Source organism: Spinacia oleracea, chromosome 6, assembly GCF_020520425.1.
Source record: "Spinacia oleracea cultivar Varoflay chromosome 6, BTI_SOV_V1, whole genome shotgun sequence".
Classification (NCBI taxonomy): Eukaryota; Viridiplantae; Streptophyta; class Magnoliopsida; order Caryophyllales; family Amaranthaceae; genus Spinacia; species Spinacia oleracea.
The window spans coordinates 119,356,245-119,378,051 of record NC_079492.1 but is presented as its reverse complement, the minus strand read 5'-3'; the positions used below and the strand labels follow the sequence as shown (position 1 = coordinate 119,378,051).

Here is a 21,807-nt window from a genome sequence, read left to right as displayed (position 1 = left end):
TGTTTACTGATTTTATACTTTCTTGACCCATTGGACACAGTGTATCTTTGTTGCAATTGTTTCCATATGACAGAACAATCTGTCACATACATAATAGACTTTTTTACAGAGTCTGAAACAGATCCCATGATCCAAGATATGATCATGTTGTTGCAAGTGTCCCAATGGTCTTGTTTCACAGTGTCAACAGGATCCCTTTTAATCAGTCCTGTAACAAACCCAAGCTTCCTTTTTGAAGCTAGAGAGATCTCCATGGATCTACTCCAAGCTCTATAGTTAGATGAACCTTGGAGCTTCTCAACAGAAATGGAATGACTTCCATCTGATGGGTGCAAATACAAAGGACTAGTGGGTTCAATAGTATTCATTTAAAGGTTCTAAAACACACACACACATCTAAGCTTGCAGATTCTAAAAGAAGGCACTTTAATCTACACATGTAACACCCCAACAATTCCCATTTTCTAAAATAACCCCTTTTTAAATATAACTGTAGGGAATTATCAAAGTATTATCGCCCGTGTGAAAACGTTACGGCTTATTCAGAATTTTGCAGCGGAAAACATAAAACTAACTTTTAGGTTCATAAATAATCCATTACATATTGGGTCCAAAACAATTAACTGAAATAAGGAAATACGAATAGTACGACAAAGTTCAATCCAAGTTAACAAATCAAATCACTTAATTAAACAAATAGACTACAAGCTCTCTAATCCCGATCCCAATGATGCATCATCTTCAAACCTGTAGATGGGCAACGCTTATTGATCCTTAGAGACTGCTCACCAAAGATGGGTCATCACAGGATCAATAGGCATAGCCATGATCAACACACACACACAAAGCACGTAATCAGCAAAGCTGAGTACTACATACTAAAGAAATAATAATCCTAACATGATACTATTAAACATCATTAAGGGCAGACAAAGCATGATAATCTGACGACCATACTTAACTAGACTAGGCTAGACTGGACTAGACTTTTATAACAATAATATTATTTTAATTGAAATAGGCAATGGACCGAGTTTTCTAGCTAGGCGAGGTACGGGCGCGACTCCGTAACCTCAGTGACCTGCGATATCGAGGAACGTTTGACTGAAAATAGGACGCGGTGATCAATCCGGTCCGAATGAAAGGCCATGGGCTACCACCATGAACCCCAACTCCTGTTTGTCCGTCACTTTAGACGTGCACAGTCTAAAGCTATTGCTACTCAGTTTCACTTTACATGATTTACAAATTGACACCCTGTTATGACTCAACAATCACATAAGGCATGCAACTCACATTTATTCATAACTGTTTTTATCTTGGAATTGAGTAAGTGATCACAAAGGCATCAAACAAGACTCATTCCAATTAACTCCAATCTTTTCTTTAATACTGATCAACCCCTGAATATGGGTATAAGGTTTCAACTTACTAAATAAGGTCCTCCGCCCTCATAAAGTAGTGAAAAGCTAAAAAGGGAACAACAATTAACTGATCTGAATTATATACTAAATAATCTAGTGTTCCCAATCAAACATGTTTGCATCAATCTTCCATACTAACATGTTATAATCCTCAAAATGCAATAAAGGTTTAATATGTTCATCCAACAGTATCAAACATGCAATTTCAACCTGACTAAGTTCATCCACAACATTAACATAACCAAGTTCATCAATAATTCAACATGGTTTCAACAATTAGCACACATTCCAAGCACACAGGTATGTACGTACCTTGTGTAAACAAACTGATAGGCCACTTTAACACTTTCAAAAGTCGCCTAAAGAGAATTCTCCGCCTAAAACAACCAACAAGTAATCTCAATCAACTTCTAGTCATTGGCAACCATAATAAAGCATTCTAAACGTATCATAAACATATTTAGAGCTTTCCCCAATCTCAAAACTTAAACATTTGCTTTCCTAGCATCATAATTATTGAACTAGTGATTGAAATTCGTTGAAAACTTTTGCAAACATCGTACTTTTAAATTTTCAGCAATATAAATTCATTTAATTAAAAGCTTCCCCAAGGTCAACCTACGTTCCTAGTATCTCAAAACAATCAATTCAATAATCCATACTCAACCTATCATGATTAATAATTATAAAAACCTTGAATTTCATACTTTAAACAATCAAAAACCAATATTTCAATGTAACTTGATAATCTGAAAATTAATAACTTTATTATAAAATCCATATAATCTCAAATTTATAATTTAAATCACAAAACCCATAACTTTAATTCAAGAAAACATAATTCAAGTTAATAAATCATGATTAAGCCCTAATCTCAATTTTAATTAATCAAAACTGAAAATTAATTCGTTTTTAATCTCAACATCAAATCTGAAAGTCATATTTACCATAAAAAAATACAAATTTAATTTAAGAACATAATCTAAATTAACAAACTTTAATTTAAATATAATTAGTTACTTAGGGTTTAAGAAATAACCAAGAATTAAGGAGAGAGAAGAGCTGGACGGCGGGACGGCGGTGGCTCGCGGCAAAGGTTTACCGGCGACGGTGGCTGGGCCGCGGTGATGCTGCGAAAACGACAAGGGCTAAGCTAATGGACAACGAAAAACAGAGGGGAGGAAAGGAACGAAAAAAGAAAGAAAGAACAAGGGGAGGAGGAGAGATACCGAACGGTGGAGGAGGAGAACGTGGGTGGTCGGTGGCTGGGACGGCGGCGCGGTGGAGGTTGATGAAGCTGCTGGTCGAGAGGTTGAAGAAGGCTCCCTTTTCTCTCTTTTTTTTTTTTTTTTTTTTTTCTTTCTGCTTTACGTGAATCAGGAAGGAGAAGGGGAGGGTTTTATTTTTTTGTTTGGGCTTTGCCCAATTGGGCTAGGAGTAGGATATCCTCAATGGGTTAGGACTTGTTTTCTAATTTCAATAGAACATGGTTTTGCAACTCGAATTCGTTTTAAAGTAAAACTCGAAAATACATTTTCATTTCATAATCATTAAAAGTGTTCGAAATGAAATAAAATAATTATATTTCAATTATATTCGTTTCTAAAATCCGTAATTTATGTTTAAATATATATTAAATATATTAAATATTCGTTAAAATATATAAATAAAATGTATAAAATTACGGGGGATTACAACACAGGCATATAACCAGGATATGAAAAACATGAACTACCTAACTGGAAAGAAGTAAAAATGAGAGCTTTAGTGGAACCTGATGCTCTGATACCATGTTGACAGTCAGCCTTTGATCGTTCATGCTTTTATGTATGCAAGTTCTCAGAATTTCCAGCAAGCAAGCAAGCATTTTCTCTCTTTCATTTCATTGTTTGTTGTGTTCTAAGAGCATTGTTAATGGTGGAGTTTTTTTTTGCACTTGGGGAAAAATAAGGGGGAAAATGGAAATTTTGGGGTTTAATGGTGGGGGAAAAAATACACTTGGGAAGTGCAAAATGTAAAACCCACTTGGGACGTGCAAAATTCAACAATTCCTTCTCAAAAATCCCCTCCAAATGGGCCCACCAATTCTGAAAATAAAGGGTGGGTTTAAAAAAAAGACTATATATAGACCAAAACACATAGTTTTGATGAATTAAACACTAAAACACGTCACTTTGGTTGCAAATAACAAAAAAAACTATTGCTGCCAGCCACCTGCGCGTCAGCACGCCCAATGGCTGCGTGACACGTGTCCTGGCAGTAACCAATCAGATTCCTTGTTTAAATTTTGTAACGTTAATATTTCAACGGCTATTTTTTGTATGTTCTGATTATTAAAATAATAAAAAAAATACCAACGGCCATATTTTTTCAAGATCTATAAATTGACATCCATTTTCATATATTTTGACACAAAAAAAAAACCATTTCTCTCTCTTATTTCGTAAATAAGTTTTCATTATTAATTGTTATTCCATATTTCGTTTTCTATTATTAAAATTAATATTGTTATTATTTCTACTGATATTAATAATAATAATATTATTATTATTATTCTTATTATTATTATTATTATTATTTGTTATTTCTACTGATATTAATATTAATATTATGAGTTTGATCCATCAATGTACTAGTTCTTTAAGTCTTATCTTATTTTTAGAGTTGTATAATCCTTTAATGTAATCGTATGTTCAATTAATAAAATTACTCATTATTTACTACTATTAATTAGTAATTTTGTTATTATTTATCTAAGTTTAATTAATAAATTTTAAATAATTAGTTATTATGTATAAGTAGTATTTACTTAAACGTGATTAATTAACATAAATATATTTATTAATAAACATAATCATATAACTAATATTAATAAGGTAGGTATATAGTTGATGGAGAATGTGGTAGAGAGAGAAGTGGTGGGTAGAGAGAGGGAAGGGGAGAATTTTTTGCACATGGATAAGAGGGTGGTGGGGAAAAATAAAATGCAAATGGGGAAAATGGAAAATGATGAGTGAGAAAGTGGGTGGAGAGAGAGGGATGGGGATTTTTTTCGCACATGATTAACAATGGTATAAAATGAGCTCTTACATGCCCTTAAATAGGCGGCGCACTACTGCCACAAAGTTGGAGGCATTCACCCTACCAACTCTACCTTACAGCTGTCCCATATCAACTTAGAAAACAGCAAAACAATCATTGCCATAATTGGCAAGAAAACAAAAAACAAGTAGAGAGTATTTTTGGATAAAAACTACATGAGCTGAAATATTGTAGTGGGCTTGCTTTAGTGGGCTGGACCATGATTTCTTCCTTCTCTTCTTAACAGAGAGAGAAGAAAACGAACGGGGGGAGGAGAGAGAAGAAAACGGGAGGGGGAGCAAAGGGTTTGTGTTGCAGGAAGGGAGGAGAGAGAAGAAAACGGGAGAGGAGGGCGAAGGCGGAAGGCCGAAGGGTTTGTGTTGCAACTGAAGTGTGAAGGCTATATTGGTATTTTTGCTTGGGGACACGAAAAGTGGAGTTACCAAAACGCCCTCAGCTGTTCCTTTATATAATAGAGATAATATTATTAATGTCAGTATTCTTAGGAAGAATACTAAACCTGTCGCGATTTCTGCTCTCAAATTTTAGTTTTAAGCACCGATCCTTTTTTCACTACTCACAAACATGCGATTTCTGCTCTCAACAATCGACTATAAATCATCACCACATCCAAGTTTTTCACTTTTTTTTATGCATAATAGGCAAACAAAGTAAGTTTTTCACTCTAAAACCTCAATTTCTCCCAAAATATTGGAATTTTTGAAAATTTCAAGTTTGTGGGAAAATCTCCAATTGACTCGAGTTCTTCAAATTAGGCATTACTCATCTACTCATCTCCGTAATCATTGTGAGTAGTCCTATTTTGCGATTTATTACCAGTTTCCTTTACTCTATTAAAACATACGTTTTGCTTGTCTGGACGATTCCTTAAGTCTCACACATACTGAATATTGGAAATTTGTATCATTTTCATTTCAAACAAATTACCAACACAAGAGAAGTACAATCATAAATTATGATTTGGAAAGTGACAAAATATGACCTTTTTTTGAGGGAAGACTCTCTTCAATAGACAAACACTATAACTATCTAACTAAACTCCTTTTATGTTCATACGTAGTAATCAACAATATACAAGTAATTAATACGGAGTAAGTATCAAAAAGCAAGATGGATGTCCGCAATAGACCATCCAATTAGCCGCTTGATAAATGAAGATAGGACCGAGCCTGCCGATAGAACCAACACGTTCTATTTGAAAAGAATCACGTACATTGAATCGTGTAGAATCACGTACATTGAATCGCGTAGAATCACGTACATTGAATCGCGTAGAAGACGGGAAAGAGTAAGTTACACATGTTTATATGTGATATAATACAATTTGTTACATGTTACAACTTACTAGTTCTTTAAGGATTCATACGCAGAAATATGCACATCATAACACTCAGCATCCCATGAGAAGTCCTTCAACATTGCCTCCTTTATCTTTTGACTCCATTTCAAAGGATTATTCCTCTAGTTTACGAAACAAAAGGAAAACATAAGTTGAATGCAATGTGTAACTAAGGGCTTGAATTGAAGTACATGGGAGTAAAATGACTAATTTGGATTACTCACCATTTCATCAAGAGCTTGCATCAGTGACATATTTGAAAACGTCGAGATGTATTGAGAAAACTGAGTGCTTCTAAAGTCGAGCTCCACAAAATCCCTGCTCCGAATCACACATAGAAAAACCCCCGATGAGACAAGTATCTCTTCCAAGAAGCTAGCATTGGGATTGGAGAAAGATGTACCTGAATCTTCGTTCAGTGGAGGTCACCAAAATGGGGGCAGCTCCGTATCTAATAGCCTTCAGCTATATTTAAACAACAAACAAACACACGTATGAATAAGTCGGACATACTCTTCTCGATATTGACCAAACTACGTAGTATAATTTACCAAAGTTACAAGTCATGAACATACCGGCACTTGAAGCACTGGATCTTCGTATGAGGGACACAATATTATATCCGATCCTCCAAATATCAAATGTGTTAGAGCTTCGTCATACTTGTTTATAAATCTGACATTCCTATCCTGCAGATCATATATTATTTAGTCAAGCGATTTCAGAGATAACCCGTATCATGTTAGTAAGAGGAAATAAGCATGATTGGGGGAAAAAAAAGGTGAACACTTAAAAGGATAAAAGTACCGCCACTACCAGTCTACCAATGGACGAGATGGTTTCAACTTAGATAAAGATACATGATCTCTAATTCCTAATAGACTCATCAACCTCTCAAAAAGACGAGAGTTCCTAAACTAAGATTTTCAACCCAAAGCCAGAAATAACATGACCACTAAAAAAGCAGAGCTTTTGATCAGGGTTGTCAGATTGAAGAAGTTAGCTTGAATAATTGAATCAAACGACGCAATTCCACAGATTACAATAGATGAGTTATGAGATAAGTATCATAATACTTACTACTTAGGAGCCCCAGATTTTGTCATGTAATACATGCTTCATTCTTTTCTTTCACAACCACTTTTGTTTAATTCTTTCTAGACTTTGTTGCATCAACTCTAGGTCATTAAATGAACATTATTGTATCCAATATTATACTATGGATGTTATAGGAGTTAAAGTAATGATTACAACCAGGAAAAGCAAATCAGCGGAGATGGATGATTTAACGGTTTAACCTGATTATGAAATATATCAACCATATGTTTACCCACCGAGCCTATTTGAGAGGTCTAGCCATCAGGCCAATCACACATGCTTCTAAATTCCGTTAGTAAAATTATACCCCCAAAATTTCAGACTGCAATATTGAAATTCCAAGAAGACAATCCTAGATCTAGACTCCATTTTCGAACTCTTCATCCAGGTAAAAAATACCATGGCAACTCTTCCAGTTGCAAAGCATTGTATCAGCATTGAAGCGGAAGTCTGTTAACACTGTCCTGCAGTGTGCAGAAAGCACAAGCATGATCTGGAATCAAGATTTTCTGAGTGGCACTAAAATGAGGTGGATTGATTTAGGATTTTCTCAAAAACATGGAACGAACAAGATTAATTCTATAAGTAATTTAGGGTAATCTCAAGCCTCAATGATTCTTTCAGGCATCATAAGTAATAACCACAGATTAACTTTTATAAGAAAACACAGCTAATATCTTTACACCTGCCTTCCAAATTAAGTATGAACATTAAATTTAAAATTGATGAAAAAACATACAAGTGTTAAATTTGAAAAAAGAACATGTGAGAGATTCGACTAGAAGCAACAAGTCAACAACAAGATATTTTACCTCAACTCCTTCACTGAGAGATTGTAGCACACTGTTGATTCTAGGTACCTTGCTTTCTCCAGTGAAGATAAACTGAAGTAAACGATGGACACACTTAGCATGCTAACGGTAATATATTCGGCAATTTACTAATCGAAACTCTTCTGACAGAAAAGTAAAATGCTTCTAAAAGGGGATGATAGAGAATGTTGCATAACCTGAATTCCACTCAAAGCAGTATTCTGCAAGAAACCGATCAGATTCTCCAGATCCACGTCTGAAATTTCAGAGAAGATGCATCCAACCTTACAACTGATCATTTGTTAGATATTGGACAAGAGAAAAATAACAACTCCGCAATACGGATACAACAAATGAGAGGGCTTATATGTATGCAGATGATTTCACTTCGGTTTAATCCTTATGGTACTCATTATATATGAACGTAGGTATGTAGCTAGTTTCTCATGCCGACATGCCATAGTATGATTAAGCTCTAAATCTAGACATGGCAACACCTTAGCAAGTATTCTATTATAAAGATTCATATAAAGCTTTAGGTGTATTGGCTCCCTCTTCTTTACCAGCTAGTTAATTCAAACTTCAAAATTAAATACTGCATTTGTTGCTAAGAACTCGCCCCATTAGATAGACTAGGAATATGAAGCATAAAAGATAAAGAGTATTCGAAAGACATACAAGAATGGATGAAGCATCCTCACTGAACCCCATGTGTCTCTGTAGTGCACCTTTACAGATGGCTTTTCCTTTCATGTCATTAACACTATAGTTTTCAGGAAGTAATTCATCCCTCGAAGGATCCCACATTGTTTGATTAAATCCATATGGAGCAACAACTAGCTTATCCCTGTATCCAGAGTGTAATCACAACATTTAAAAGAATTTCACACGATCATTGCACTATTTTAGGTCTAAACTCTACACCATTTTGGATAGAGTATGACAAGGAAAAAATTCTCAATTTTAATAGCAAAAGTACAATAGAATTACTTATGAGTGGACAATGTTGGCTCAAGGCCTTGACCAAGACTCCGGATGATTGTCCCTTTTGAACTCAAGGACGACATAGCCACTACTTTATTGGAGTAAACAACTCCACCCTGCAAAATTTAACAAGAGATCACATTTAATTGACAATCCTCCAATTCAATCCCTTGGAAATAAGTTAGGATATAATAAAAAATACGCACATATAATAGTTCCTTTTGAATTAAAAACAACTCGGTACAGCACATGCTGCCAACAGATCAAACAAAAAGAGAAGCAACTCAGTCGTCTCGCAAAACGTTAACACAGATAATGGAAGAAACTATTATAATGACTAAGATTTCTTATACTGTTTCACCAAAATTAGAGATATAGTCCCACCGTATGCCCTTCCCACTTCCCATTTTGGGATCCTCTTTCGTTTAATCTTTCCCCAATCAGGCATCAGGCTACTATCGTCGCCCAACCCAAACAAGGAAATTTTAATGACATAGATCCATGTTTGAATATAAGACCTTCTTTCAACACAATTTTGAGAAGTTACAAGTCACGTCCATTATCACTTTGTTAAAATAACAGGAACGTTCACACATCCAAGTTATTCATTCAATTAGGAATCTCTCTAAGACTTTACCTTCAAAATATTTACAAGATGCGCCTTAGTGTTATCTTGCAAACGATCTGGACGATTGAGTCTAGAGGGATCAAGTCCACAGAGTTCAAGCTTTTCAGGCTGCTCAAGGCACTAAAAGAGGTGACATTTTCATGGTTAGAGCATATCATAGAAAGACCAAAGAAAATGAGATGCCGAAGTTAAACAAAATTGCATACCTGGGGAGCAAAGCCTAGGCATGTTAGAAATATTCTGGTACCAGCAAATCCCTGAACAAAACATTTCATTATTCAAGAAGATAACACTACAGAAAAAATTTGGTAACATAAAGCTTATGAAGGATAATGAACTTTAAGAAATCAGAAAGAGAAAATCATGTGAATAATGGAAGGTTATCAACTTATGAATGTTATGATACAAGTTTCATACAATTTCTTAGCCATCATTGTTAGGCATGCATAGGAGTCCAACATTTGGAAGCTAATTCATTAAAGGGGATTCTAGAGTTTTTCTTTTTTTTTTTTTTGTGTGTGTGTGTGTGTGGGGGGGGGGGGGGGGCTTGCTTCTGTGAAAATGTCATAGCCACGTCTGAGAACTATTATTTCACATCGATACAAAGCACCAGTATTTATTTATTTGGTAATTAAGTAATATTATTTGCCAAAATCAATCATCCACTCATACAATCAAGGTTCCAATAGAGGGATTCTAGGAAGGACCCTTCGTCTCAAGGACCTGCCAACAGCAACAGTAGGCCTGAGACTTACAACATATTACAACTACCAATTTAAAAGTTTATCCTAAGGTTACGAACCAAGCTCTATCAACTTGGGACACCTTTTGAATCACCATTTTTCAAAGTACCATAAGCCACAGAAGCAATATAGGCTGCCCTTTGACAGATGGATACAAGAGAGTCATGAGATTGGGGTTTAGACAAGGGTTATCCTTGCATCAGGTTGCCCAAATCGCCACCTCAGAATGAGGCCAAAGCACCTAATGATGTGTAACTTGTGATTCAGGCAGCAGAAAAGGGTTTGAGAGAGCTGGAGATTCAGACGGATAACACTGAATAGGTTTAAGGGATAAATGACACAGTACCTTGTGATTCAAGCATCTGATCTGAGCTAGAACACTGTTTACTACTTTTAGGACTAGAACCATTAGATCATCACTTATTCAATTAGTAGGAGTTTATGAGGTCCATAAGATAGCTGCTTTAGTTAGGACTTTGGAGCACGGTGCCTCTTTTTGTGTGTGTGTGAGTGTGTGTAGATGACTGACAAAGAGAATAAGAAGACCCAAGGGATAAACCCACTTTTTAAGAACAAGCATTCTTCTTTACAAGGATCGCAAAAGACACAGAACAAATTAAAATGACAAATATATCGCAACAGTAGCCAACAATGGAAATCACCTTTTTTAACATATAAGAAAAATGTAAACGTTCTGCTCATGTACCATGATGCAACTAAAATCAAGGTGCCAAGGAGAGATGATACTTTACTATAAACTGGTATGGAGTTATGGACAGATGTGACATAAACAGTCATGCTGTAGATATGTAGTATATTCATGATCCTACAATACCTACAATAATAATCAGATAAATATTATATAAAAGTTAGTATTCGGTATATCACATTTCTACCTGGTTAGCAAATATATCCCAGAAGAGTGGCCCAATTATTGCAGTCTCCCAATTGTGTGTATGTAATACATCCGGATACTTTCCCACTTTTACCAAATAATCCAACGAAGCACGAGAGAAGTATGCGAATCTGACAGCATCTAATAAACAACTCATTAGGACAAAGGTTAAGTTCATCATACAACAAAAAACACCATAGAACACTGAACACTTGGATCCACAATTCGTAAAGCCTAATACAAAGAAAAAACTCAAACTTAAAAAGTCGAAAGTCCCTGAAATAAGTTCCTCTCGCAAAATAATGCAAGAGATTACATTACACGTAGTATAAATTAACGATGCCTCAAATAGAACCAGATAAAGAGTGCTTTGTTGCATAAACTTTGATTATGCTCAACTCACTGTTCTTAGAATAGACATTACTGAAACTTATAACTCCAAACTCATATTTTAATCTTTATAAAGGTTTAAAGTTGTTGGAAAGCAGTTTTCAGGTATGATCCAAAAAGGAAACTTGAAAACAGAATTACAACAACGAAACTTATTTTATCCATGTTATCAAGATGCCAATTAAAATGAGTCCACAATCACACTTTATTCCCTATGACTAGCTAAACCCCTGTTAGGTAAGAACCAATCATCACGGAAATTTAGGGTCATCATTGCGCCTCATTCACTACCTAGGATGTCATGTAATTGAACATCTAATCTGACATCCAGTCTTTATTTCCAAATTATTGGGGAAGCTAACTAGCAAAATTGAATAGAGGTGGCCCATGATCAGGGCAAAATAATAGAAAAAAAAAATTAACTGCCAATGTGATGATGAATTTCTACTTTATCTCGTGTCCACCTTACTTATCAGAAGTTTATCATCAACGATGAATGTAGGACATATTCCAACCATATCCTAAACATCAGTTATTGGAAGCAAGCAGTACTTTACAGATCCTAGGAAAATGACAAGATGTTGATTTCATATGTACCAACCAGCAAATTGTAACCCTCCATCAAGCAAATAAAAAATAGCTGAAGTTCGCTTAATGGGAGTAACTCTTTTCAAAGACACCATGAAGAAACCTATGTGTACAAGAGCCAAGGTAGCATGGGGTAAAATTGAAAAGATGCACACATGTACCTTTCAAAATCATCAGAGTAGCCATAAACCATCTCACGGTCAAACAATGGCGAATAGTACAGAGGTTGAATAAAAGTCACTCCAATCCCACAGACTACACTGTTTCAAAATTGAAAATCACATGCTTTTAGAATCACGTATTACACAACATAAATGATAAACAACTCGAGAGGTAGACCAAATATGTTTTTCCAGATCCCCAAGAACCCAATACATGTGTAAAAATAATTTTGTTCCCCTAATACATTATACAGATACAAACGAATGAAGGAATAAATTCTCACCCAGTCCATATTTTGTTTGCATGTAATTGCCCATTGAAATACGAATAGAATTCTGATTGTGTTTCTTGTAATCCTTGTACCTCACTCAAGTCCAAGCTTTTATACCTGTTCATAAAATGTATTCGACTAGTGATACAACTGCCAATTAAGATTGAGCCAAAATCACAAAGTTAAGGTTCTGAAGCACCATATTCTCATCTACTGAAAGGAGCTAAAAGGTTAACTTGCAAGAATAATATATTTGATTCACTCACAAAGAGATCAGAGGAGGCGTGTACTTTGATTAAAATACGAATCTAGCAAAATCATCTGAATAACTAGAAAGATTAGAAGCACTAGGAATTAGCTACAACAGCCAAAATGCAGTAGCCATTTTTATCTCTTACTTCACTGGACCATAAGACACAATCCCGACCATCTACAACAATGAATATATACATATCAAGACATCAATTTTATCCTAAACAACCATAAAAAAAAGTAAGTCGGCTGTAAGGCACTGACAACCTGTGACAAGTGAGCAGAAAGGCATTGATAACCACCAGGGCACATATTCTGGTTCCTCTAGCTTCAGTATCAGAAGACAAGACTTCCACATTTCTATCCACTCTTAACAGAACATACAAAAAAAATATAAACTACCGTAATGCTAGGGTCTTGATTCTTGAGGAATTGGTTCAATTCCCAAAAGAGAATACCTTAGTAAGTTAGTTTTAATGATTTGGTCCCAAAATAATAGGTCCCGTTTGACTTTGTGGTAAGAAATTGTTAGGTTTAACCCCAAATTTCTACCATTATATTTTACAAAAATTGTGTAATGATAATCTCAATAGAAATCTGACAATCCTAAGGTTAAAGTTAGTGTGGTTTGACCATAAAAGACACATCTAGTCGATTAAAAGGGCGTATATAACAATAACATTACTGTCTAATAAGAAAAACTAAGAGTCAGACATTACTAGAATGCAAAAAGAAAAAAGCAATCTTAGTCTATAGCATTTGAAATTGCTAGTCATGTAGCATAGCAGAAAATGAAGATGAGATCCATGAGTCGACCATGATTACTTTGGTAAAATAACCTCAACCAAATTGCCCTTCCTTTGCAGCGCACACGATATGCCAGTAACATAAGGTCCTAACGATCCAACAGAAACTACTGGCTCCATTTCGGTGCAAACGTGTATTACATGAAAGCCACTCCTGGAAAGAAAATTAAAAGTATGTTAGTCGGAGAGACCTCCTAATAAAAAAAGATACAAAGGAAAATTACAAGCAACGAAAATTTCACAAAGCCCTGAATATTTTTAGACCTCAATGGTCACAAACCAAATAGCATCTTGTTCTAGATTGTTTACGCAAGGCTGTTCTGCAGTTGTATAAATACTTTTAGTTGTTTAGTTTTCATTATTTTATTTTATTTTCTTTAAGAATCTCAAAATCACAATTTATATTTTTTAACTCATATAAATGAACCCTTGATAAGTATCATGTTAACAACTTACAAGGTATTCCTTTTTTTTTACATAGGCATGCAGTCTACATTCAGCTGAGTGTCTATGGTTCATTACTGTATTTTAGTTCATAAATTAGACATGTATTAAAAATAGTAGTTCTTCATTTCTAAATTCTAACATTTATGGTTGGTTGTTCATCAGTAATGAGTAAATTGCTCATTTTCCAAGTGTTTTCATATAAAAGGTCTGTAGAAAAAAGGGTATGGTTGGCTAAAACTCAAAGCCTACCTGATCCTCACGTGTCTTAATGGGAAAGAGCAGTGCCAAAATGAAGGGTACAGCAAAGTGGGCGTACATTTCACAGAGGAAGAAGAAAAATATAGAAGGAGCAGACGACTGTTGGCAACTTGGCATTGATTTTGACAAAGAAGCAAGTTGTTCATAGAAGTTTGACAATGTACGTTACGACTGCCAGTAATGTCAAGTGTATAACGTCAAATTTTCTATCTAGTAACAGTGAAGAACAAATCAAAATCTCAAAATATCAAAGTGAGCTCCTATATCTCCTTACCATGGCGAGGCCTTAAAAGAATTGAGGAAAAAGAAAAGAAGGAAAGGAAAGGAAAGAAAGAAAAAGATCAAGAGGTAGGAGGTGAGTAGAATACACCCATACAACGACATTCTTTGTTTTCTAATGAAAATTGAACAACATTTATGGGTGAGGGGGTGATTAATTGTTAACAGTAAATAAAATATGGGTGGTCAAACAACTTTCAAATAAAAAGAGTTCTTTTATACAAACTAGCATACACAAGAGGTTAGGGCCATATTCTTTTCCACAAACATTACCCTTAGTTTTCAAAAGGCAATGACTTGATCATATGCAACTTATGTACCGAAAAAATATACAGCTTTCGAATAGAGCTTATAGCTATACTTCTATCTCTATATGTCAGAGCAATATTGCTAAAACCCAAATCCGGATTGAAGGATCCTACAAATGTGATGATCCTAATCCTAGTAGGATCCTACTGTTGCCAAGATCTTAAAATTCTAATCTTAGATTCACGACATGAAAACGGAATTCTCGATAGCAACAACTTGCAAATAAGTTAGTACCATTTACTTTTTTTTTTTTATTATCTGAAAAGTTTAAAATTGATTTTATAGCATTTCAAAGTTCAACCTTCAACTATGAATGATTCATACTATGTTGAGCACTACTATCATACTTTATGCATATCTGCAGGATCTAGTATTCAATTCCATAACTCCCTTTTTTCCAAGCCCGGTCCTAACAACATTGTGTAAGAGACTTCAGAAAACAAATAGCAATACATACCTAAAATTGTAATTAGCACGACGGCATACAACTTGGGAGATATTAATGGTGAGAAACACATAGTCAGCTTCCACTTCCCTTAAAGATCTAGGTTCAAGACCAACTAATTTAATACCTGGTAATCGTTAAAATACTGATACTTTCCTATAAACAGCATTTTATATTCTAGAGCAGAAATGTCAATACAAATATGGATTATAAAGAACAACCCTGTAACTTGGAAGAAAATGTCCTTAGTCAACTGTGTGAATGCTATCTAAGTAAGAGGTACTGCACATTATAACATAAGGCACTAGATATTGTTGTAATGGGCAGTTAAAAGTTGAATATGTCCTAGATTGAAATATTTTAGAAACTAAACAGTTGGGACATTTATCTTTGACTGAAGTTTTGTGACAGACTAATGCAGCATTTGGCCACTAAAGCAATTGCACCCAAATTAGGCGTGTACTTTGCATGCCTAGTAAATAATGGGAATTTGTACTTGTTCTCCTTGTCCTGTATTTAATTTCAGTTTTAAAGATGTTGTAATCATTTTACTTTGATCTTATTTACAGATATAGTGAAGAATCTACCACAACTTCCAAAACTTCCCTAATGAAACTTTTAAACTTCCATATTTTATAAAATTCTACTCCCTGCGTACCATAATTGTAGTCCTATTTGACTAAAAACACAGGTTTCAATGCATTTTTAGTTAATATAATACATGGGAAAGTGGAAAGTTTAATTGACAAAAATAGAAACAAGACTATAATTTTTGGTACGCCCGATTAGGAGAACAAGACTGTAATTACGAGACGGAAGGAGTACAATTTAACACTCTTGCATTTACGCCTAGCAGAAAAATTTAGAACATGATAAACTACATCGAAAACAGGTACTCACAATTTTCAGATTATTTCACCTTTTAGTTTGAAGTGACAAACGACGCAACTCAGCCAAAAGCTCAGAATCCGTCTTCTGCAGAAGAGGAACGAAGTCATCTTGTAAACTGACCTTAGAATCCATGACCAGCCTTCTTAAATCAGATGCATCTCCTTTGTCAATCATGCCGGTAAGGACCATTGAATCTATCCGAAGAAGTAATTCCCAGAGATTTGTTGAATTATCTGTTTAACGGAAAAACTAAATAAAATAGGACAAATTTACATGAACCACCAGTAAGTAAAAGCTAATAGTTCCCTGAAAGTGTTCATCCATCCTTAAAACTACAAGTTTACCAACAATATTACCACCGGGGGGGGGGGGGGGGGGGGGGGGGGGGGGCGGACAATATGGTCACTAAAATCAGAACCTGGAGCTCTAGAAATCTGTCTTTTGCAGGTAGGAGCATAGGACTCAGCTTATAAACTCTGTTTTTATCTATATTCACAGCTACTGGGCCCATTCTTCCCAAGGTTGTCCTCAACAAGATAATCAGCATATGTAGCAGCTTCTTATGGAATGGCTTGCTGATGATAAGAGGCCAGGTTATGTTAGCTGGAAATGGTATGCTCTCCCAAGAAATTTGGTGGCCTGGTATTAGAAACATCGTACTTTGGAATAAAGTAGCTGTCGGAAAGTTTGATTGGAATTAGGAAACAAAATAGATGACCTTTGGGTCAAATGGATACGCTCCGTCTAAGGCGTCTATATTAATGAATGGAATTGGTGGCCTTTTAATCCACCTGCTGGTGCCAGTTGGTTCATGAATATTTGTGCAAAGCAAGGCAGGAGTTGCAGCCTGTGTTACAGAATTGGCCTGCTTCTCAGACCTTCCCAATCAGCAAAGTGTACAAGCAATGAACTAAGAGAAACCAAAACACAGTCTCATTGGGAAAGAATGTTTGGAATAGAGTTCTCTTCGCAAACATAGATCTTCAATTAGCTGTACTGTGGAGGTTATAAACAAAAGCAAAGCTGAAGAAATCTGGTATTAGCCAAGCTGATGAGCGCCTGAGCTGTGGTGCCAGCAGTGGAACGCATCAACATCTTCTCTTTGAGTGTGAATACAGTAAGAGATGCTTACAAGAAGATTGTAATAGCTGGAAGTGCAATACAGAAAGAAAAACTTGGTGTAGCTCTTCTAATGGATCAGAGTTTCCTATAAGGCTCTATGGTCTAGAGAAAAGTAATCAGTAGTTCTGCTGTGAGTTATGCAGTGCACAAAGTCTGGTCAGAAAAGTAATCAGTGCAGTTCTGCTGTGAGTGATGCAGTGCACAAAGTATGGCAAGCAAGAGACGACAATTTTTGGAATGAAAGAATCACTTTCATAGGAATAGCTGTAAGGATGTACAGAATATTGTGAAAAGCAAAATAGGGAATGTAGAGTAAGGAGTAGCTGTAGTGTGTGGATAGCAACTCTGCAAAAAAGCATAGTCATTGCCATAAGATAAATGAAACGTTATGACGTGCCCGAAGGGTCTATACTTAAGAAGCACAGACACAACAGAAATATCATATTTCATAAATAATGCAAGATCTTAACCTTTAGTCCCTGTTCTACTTGACTCATTTTGTATTATTTTGGGCAAAATAAGTTCGGATAAGTTTAAATAAGTTAAGACAAGTTCACACAAAATAATTCCACTAGTGAAAATAAGTTTTGCTACAGTGGTTACCGCTACACTGAAACTAAATTCTGATACGGTGAATTTTAAAAAAATTCAGACAAGTTCAATTAAGTTTGATAACAGAAGTTCATATAAAATAAAGTGAATAGAACTGAGCCTTAGTTTTGAGCCTTGTTAAGAGGACAAAACTTCCGAACTTTATTTTATGAAAAGATTATTGCACTATGTAGGAATCAATTGCAGACATAATAGGTTATAAAAAGGACTTCCGGAAACAAGATGAAAAACTTTCTGCATCAAGTTTCCAGTTGTCCTTCAAAGTAAAGATTTCAGACAAAATTACCTCTTATGGAATTTTGATGCTTTCCAGCCTCCAGAGTCTCTATTCTTTGATGCAGAGTTTGAATCTCCATGTTTGCTTTATTCAGCTCTTGAACCGCAGCCATGCGTTGTTTGTCCAAATACAGTATGTCTGCATATTTATTAACAAACCAAAAAATTCTCATAGGCAACTGCTCCCTTTCCATCATTAAAAAACTACACATTGATTTCAGAATTGATGTTATGAAAACTGGATCTTACTCTGCTGAGCTTCTGAGAAGAGTCGCCATACATCACTCTTTTGCAGTTCTGATTCGCTACTAGACGCCTGCACATGATTATTTTCAAAGATACAGATCAATAATTAGTAACAAACTAAATTCTGTCAAACAAAAGCAAGTATCAAATATCCACACCTGAGAAATGTCCACGCTATCATGAGCTTCCACGCTGTATGAAAAAATTAATTAAATTAATCTAAGAGAGCTGCAGAACATATCTATATTATTTTACAGAAAGTAGGAATTTTTTTCTTTTTTTTGAGTTTCCACTATTACACCTTAAGCAGCAATATTCAATACCAAAGAGCTCAACAAATACATGACAGATATTTATCAAAACCAAAACACATTCATGTCTTTTACTCCGTATTGCATTCTAATGAAAGTTAAGAAATAAGAAGAACTAACGAGTAACAACTAACAATACACTCTTTATTTTGATTTATTACATCAACTCCCAAGTTATTTTTTGGAGAAAAGTTTCAATACATTATCAGCTAGACAGCGTGCCATCTTCAAAACTAATGGTGCAATGATGTGGACGTGAGGAGACTCACGGCTCGTTTGGTAGCCGGTAATAAACGGTGGGAATGAGAATAAATCCTATTGTTGTTTGGCAAGAAATTAACATCATGATGTCCATGGTAATGAAATTTTGTCTCAAACTTTGTTTTTTTCTTCATAAATTTGCATTCCCACCTAATACCACTCCCCAAATGGTAATGGATGGTAATGGAAATTTATAAAGAAAAAGAGATAATTTTGAGTAAACTAGCATTGCCATGGGAATGGATATTGATTTTCTTTACAAATTTACATACAAATTCATTCCCATTGACACCATTTATGGCCGACTACCAAACGGGCCGTCAAAGTAATGAATTACCACCATGTGACCCAAGACTTACAAAGTACAAATTCACAATTGAGGATCGAATTAGATATGCTCGAAATATTGAAGACCTGTTTGGTAGTTGATAAAAAAAAAATTGTGTTGATAAGAAATGTATGTAAATCTGTGAGAAAATTCCTTTGTCAATGGCCAATAGGCCATGGTAATGCTAATCAACCCTAGACAATGTCTTTCTCTTCATAAATTTCGCTACCACCCAAAACCACATGAGAAAATGGAATTTGTTAGTAATGAAAAAAACATAAATTTGAGAGGTTTTGGTTGCATTTCCATAAAATAACAATTGCATTTCCAAAACCATCTATTGCCACCTACCAAACGCGTTGTTAACTTAACTAATACTCCCTCAGTCCCTTTTTATTTGTCTCGTTTTCCTTTTTGAATGTCTGAGATTGCTCCATACCTAAAATACTCCGTAGTAAAATTCATTCTCCTACTTACTCTCTCTCCTTACGTGGCCAAACCCATTGTGCATTATTTACGCTCAATTCTTAATTAAGTGTAATTTCTTCCATTGAGCAATCAAATAGGGATTGAGGGAGTGTGTCTTAAAGTAGAGAATCTAGAGATGTTGACCAATCTTGCTAAACTATACTGTAATGAAAGTAACTTTTGATATGAATCAAATAGAACAATTTTTCCAAAAAATCAACAGTACAACAAAAAAAGAAAAAACACCACAACCTTATCTTCAAATTCCAATGTCAAATGAACAAAATTGCTAAATTAACAGTAAAATAAAGAATGATGAAAGAATTACATCGAAAATGGTGAAATGAATTACCTGGAGCGAATAATTGGTATTCTAGTTGTAACTGATTTTCTGGAGCTTCTGAAGGAAGTTTTTGCTAAAAATGGAGGCAGATGAACAAACGAATTCGCTAAAACTGCCATTTAATTTAATTGTTGAATTAACTACATCAAAATTGAGACAAAGAATTTGAGAAAGAAGGAATTTGCAAAGTTCCAAATTTAGGGTGCATTAATGGAGGAAGTTTCTAAAAATAGAGCTTTCACTCTTCCTCGGCGTGTTCACCGTGGCACTCCTAAAATGGAAGTTCCTCCCAACGACTGAACTAAACACTTAAACAGACATTCACACACACTTTCTAAATTATTACAAAACGATAACTTATCACTCCCTCCGCGACTCCGTCTAGCCATTCAAAATTAATACACCTTCCATTTTTTAGCAAGTGCATCCCAACTGTTTTTTTTTAAAGTAAGCGTGACGTTTTAAAAACTTTATACAATTCTATATTTTATTGACTTATTTTGACTTATAAGCTCACATAAATTCACTTAATTTAGATAAGTTCAGATAAAATAAGTCTAATAGAACGGAATCTTATTAACCTATAAAATTGAACCTAAAATCTATCGTACAATAGGTTAAGACCTCATGATTCATCATCCTATAACATATTTACATCATCAATTTATTACAATAAGTAATTCTTCCACTTTTTATTCCTACAATGAAATTTTCACTCATTAATCCCACAGGCATACTATTACTCAAATTTCTAAGACTTAGCGATTTCTGCATAAAAAGCTAAAAGATGTCGAAATTTCCTAAATGCGCCATAATTTACAAAATTTTAATGTACTAGATTTAAAGCCTGTGCGATGCACGGGTTAAATTTATGTTTGTATGAGATTTTTTTTTCAACCTTAAGCGATAGTTAGAATAATGATTGTTTTTATAATCGATGAGTATGTCAGTTTTAACGGATCTTTATTTATCTGTTAAAAAAATTTCAAAACTTATCTCTTATTACCTTTTACCGGGTTTTTATTTATCTATATATATTTTTCTCTTATTATCTTTTACTGAGTTTTATTTATCTTATAAAAATGTTCAAAATTTATCTCGTATTATCTTTTACTACCTTATCTTTATTTATCTATTTTTACTTTTCTCGTATTATCTTTTACTAAGTTTTATTTATATTTTTTACTTCCTAGCAAAATTTATCTTTTATTATCTTTTACCGGGTCTTTATTTATCTATTTTTATTTTTACTGAGTTTTATTTATCTTTATCTCTTATTATCTTTTACCGAGTCTTTATTTATCTTTTTTTTTCTAAAATAAAATTATTGTCAAAGGGCAGTAAAAAAAAAGGATAAGGAAGATTTGCAAAGAGGAAACAAACTAAAACCACGGAAAGAGGAATCTGGTGAAAATCAAAATAGCCAAATAGAGCAGAAAGAGAGCTGACAAGTAAACCCCCTTTGAATTGAAACCTCCACATTAAAAATCTCAACCCTCACATTAAAAATCTCAAGCTTCACCAAATTGGACGGGCTTCATTGTTTATGTTCCAACGCAAAAAATTTAATACAAGCATGATTGTTTATGTTGGGCTTCATTTTTTATGTTCATAGAAAATAATTTTGTACGTGCTTCATTGTTTATGTTCCATCGCAAGAATTTTGTACAAGCATAATTGTTTTTGTTCCATCTGTTTATGTGTTTTCATTTAATAC

The 21,807-nt window shown here is 34.6% G+C and overlaps 1 protein-coding gene across 1 annotated transcript; it reads right to left on the bottom strand.

The window, feature by feature from the left end:
- Positions 1 to 5,702: 5,702 nt before the first annotated feature.
- On the bottom strand, positions 5,703 to 20,489 carry LOC110804140 (probable starch synthase 4, chloroplastic/amyloplastic). The gene is made up of 19 exons (XM_022009705.2): positions 20,100 to 20,489; positions 18,538 to 18,571; positions 18,383 to 18,449; positions 18,144 to 18,272; positions 16,152 to 16,356; positions 13,514 to 13,648; positions 12,449 to 12,553; positions 12,165 to 12,263; positions 11,027 to 11,156; positions 9,594 to 9,644; positions 9,397 to 9,507; positions 8,766 to 8,875; positions 8,454 to 8,622; positions 7,973 to 8,059; positions 7,776 to 7,847; positions 6,441 to 6,554; positions 6,269 to 6,330; positions 6,090 to 6,183; positions 5,703 to 5,987 (listed from the first exon to the last, which is right to left on the bottom strand). The coding sequence occupies exons 1-19, from the start codon at positions 20,207 to 20,209 to the stop codon at positions 5,871 to 5,873; spliced, it is 2,001 nt and encodes a 666-aa protein (XP_021865397.1). The 5' UTR covers positions 20,210 to 20,489; the 3' UTR covers positions 5,703 to 5,870.
- Between the last annotated feature and the right edge of the window lie 1,318 nt (positions 20,490 to 21,807).

What these genes read in the sequence shown, in the direction of transcription:
- LOC110804140 (XM_022009705.2), bottom strand. Translation starts at nt 20,209, where the DNA reads ATGGCAGTTTTAGCGAATTCGTTTGTTCATCTGCCTCCATTTTTAGCA. An exon ending in GCATCAAAATTCCATAAGAG is followed by an intron (nt 16,357 to 18,143) that starts GTAATTTTGTCT and finishes TCCGTTAAACAG; the next exon opens with ATAATTCAACAAATCTCTGG. An exon ending in GTTGAGGTTATTTTACCAAA is followed by an intron (nt 12,554 to 13,513) that starts GTAATCATGGTC and finishes TTTTATGAACAG; the next exon opens with GTATAAAAGCTTGGACTTGA.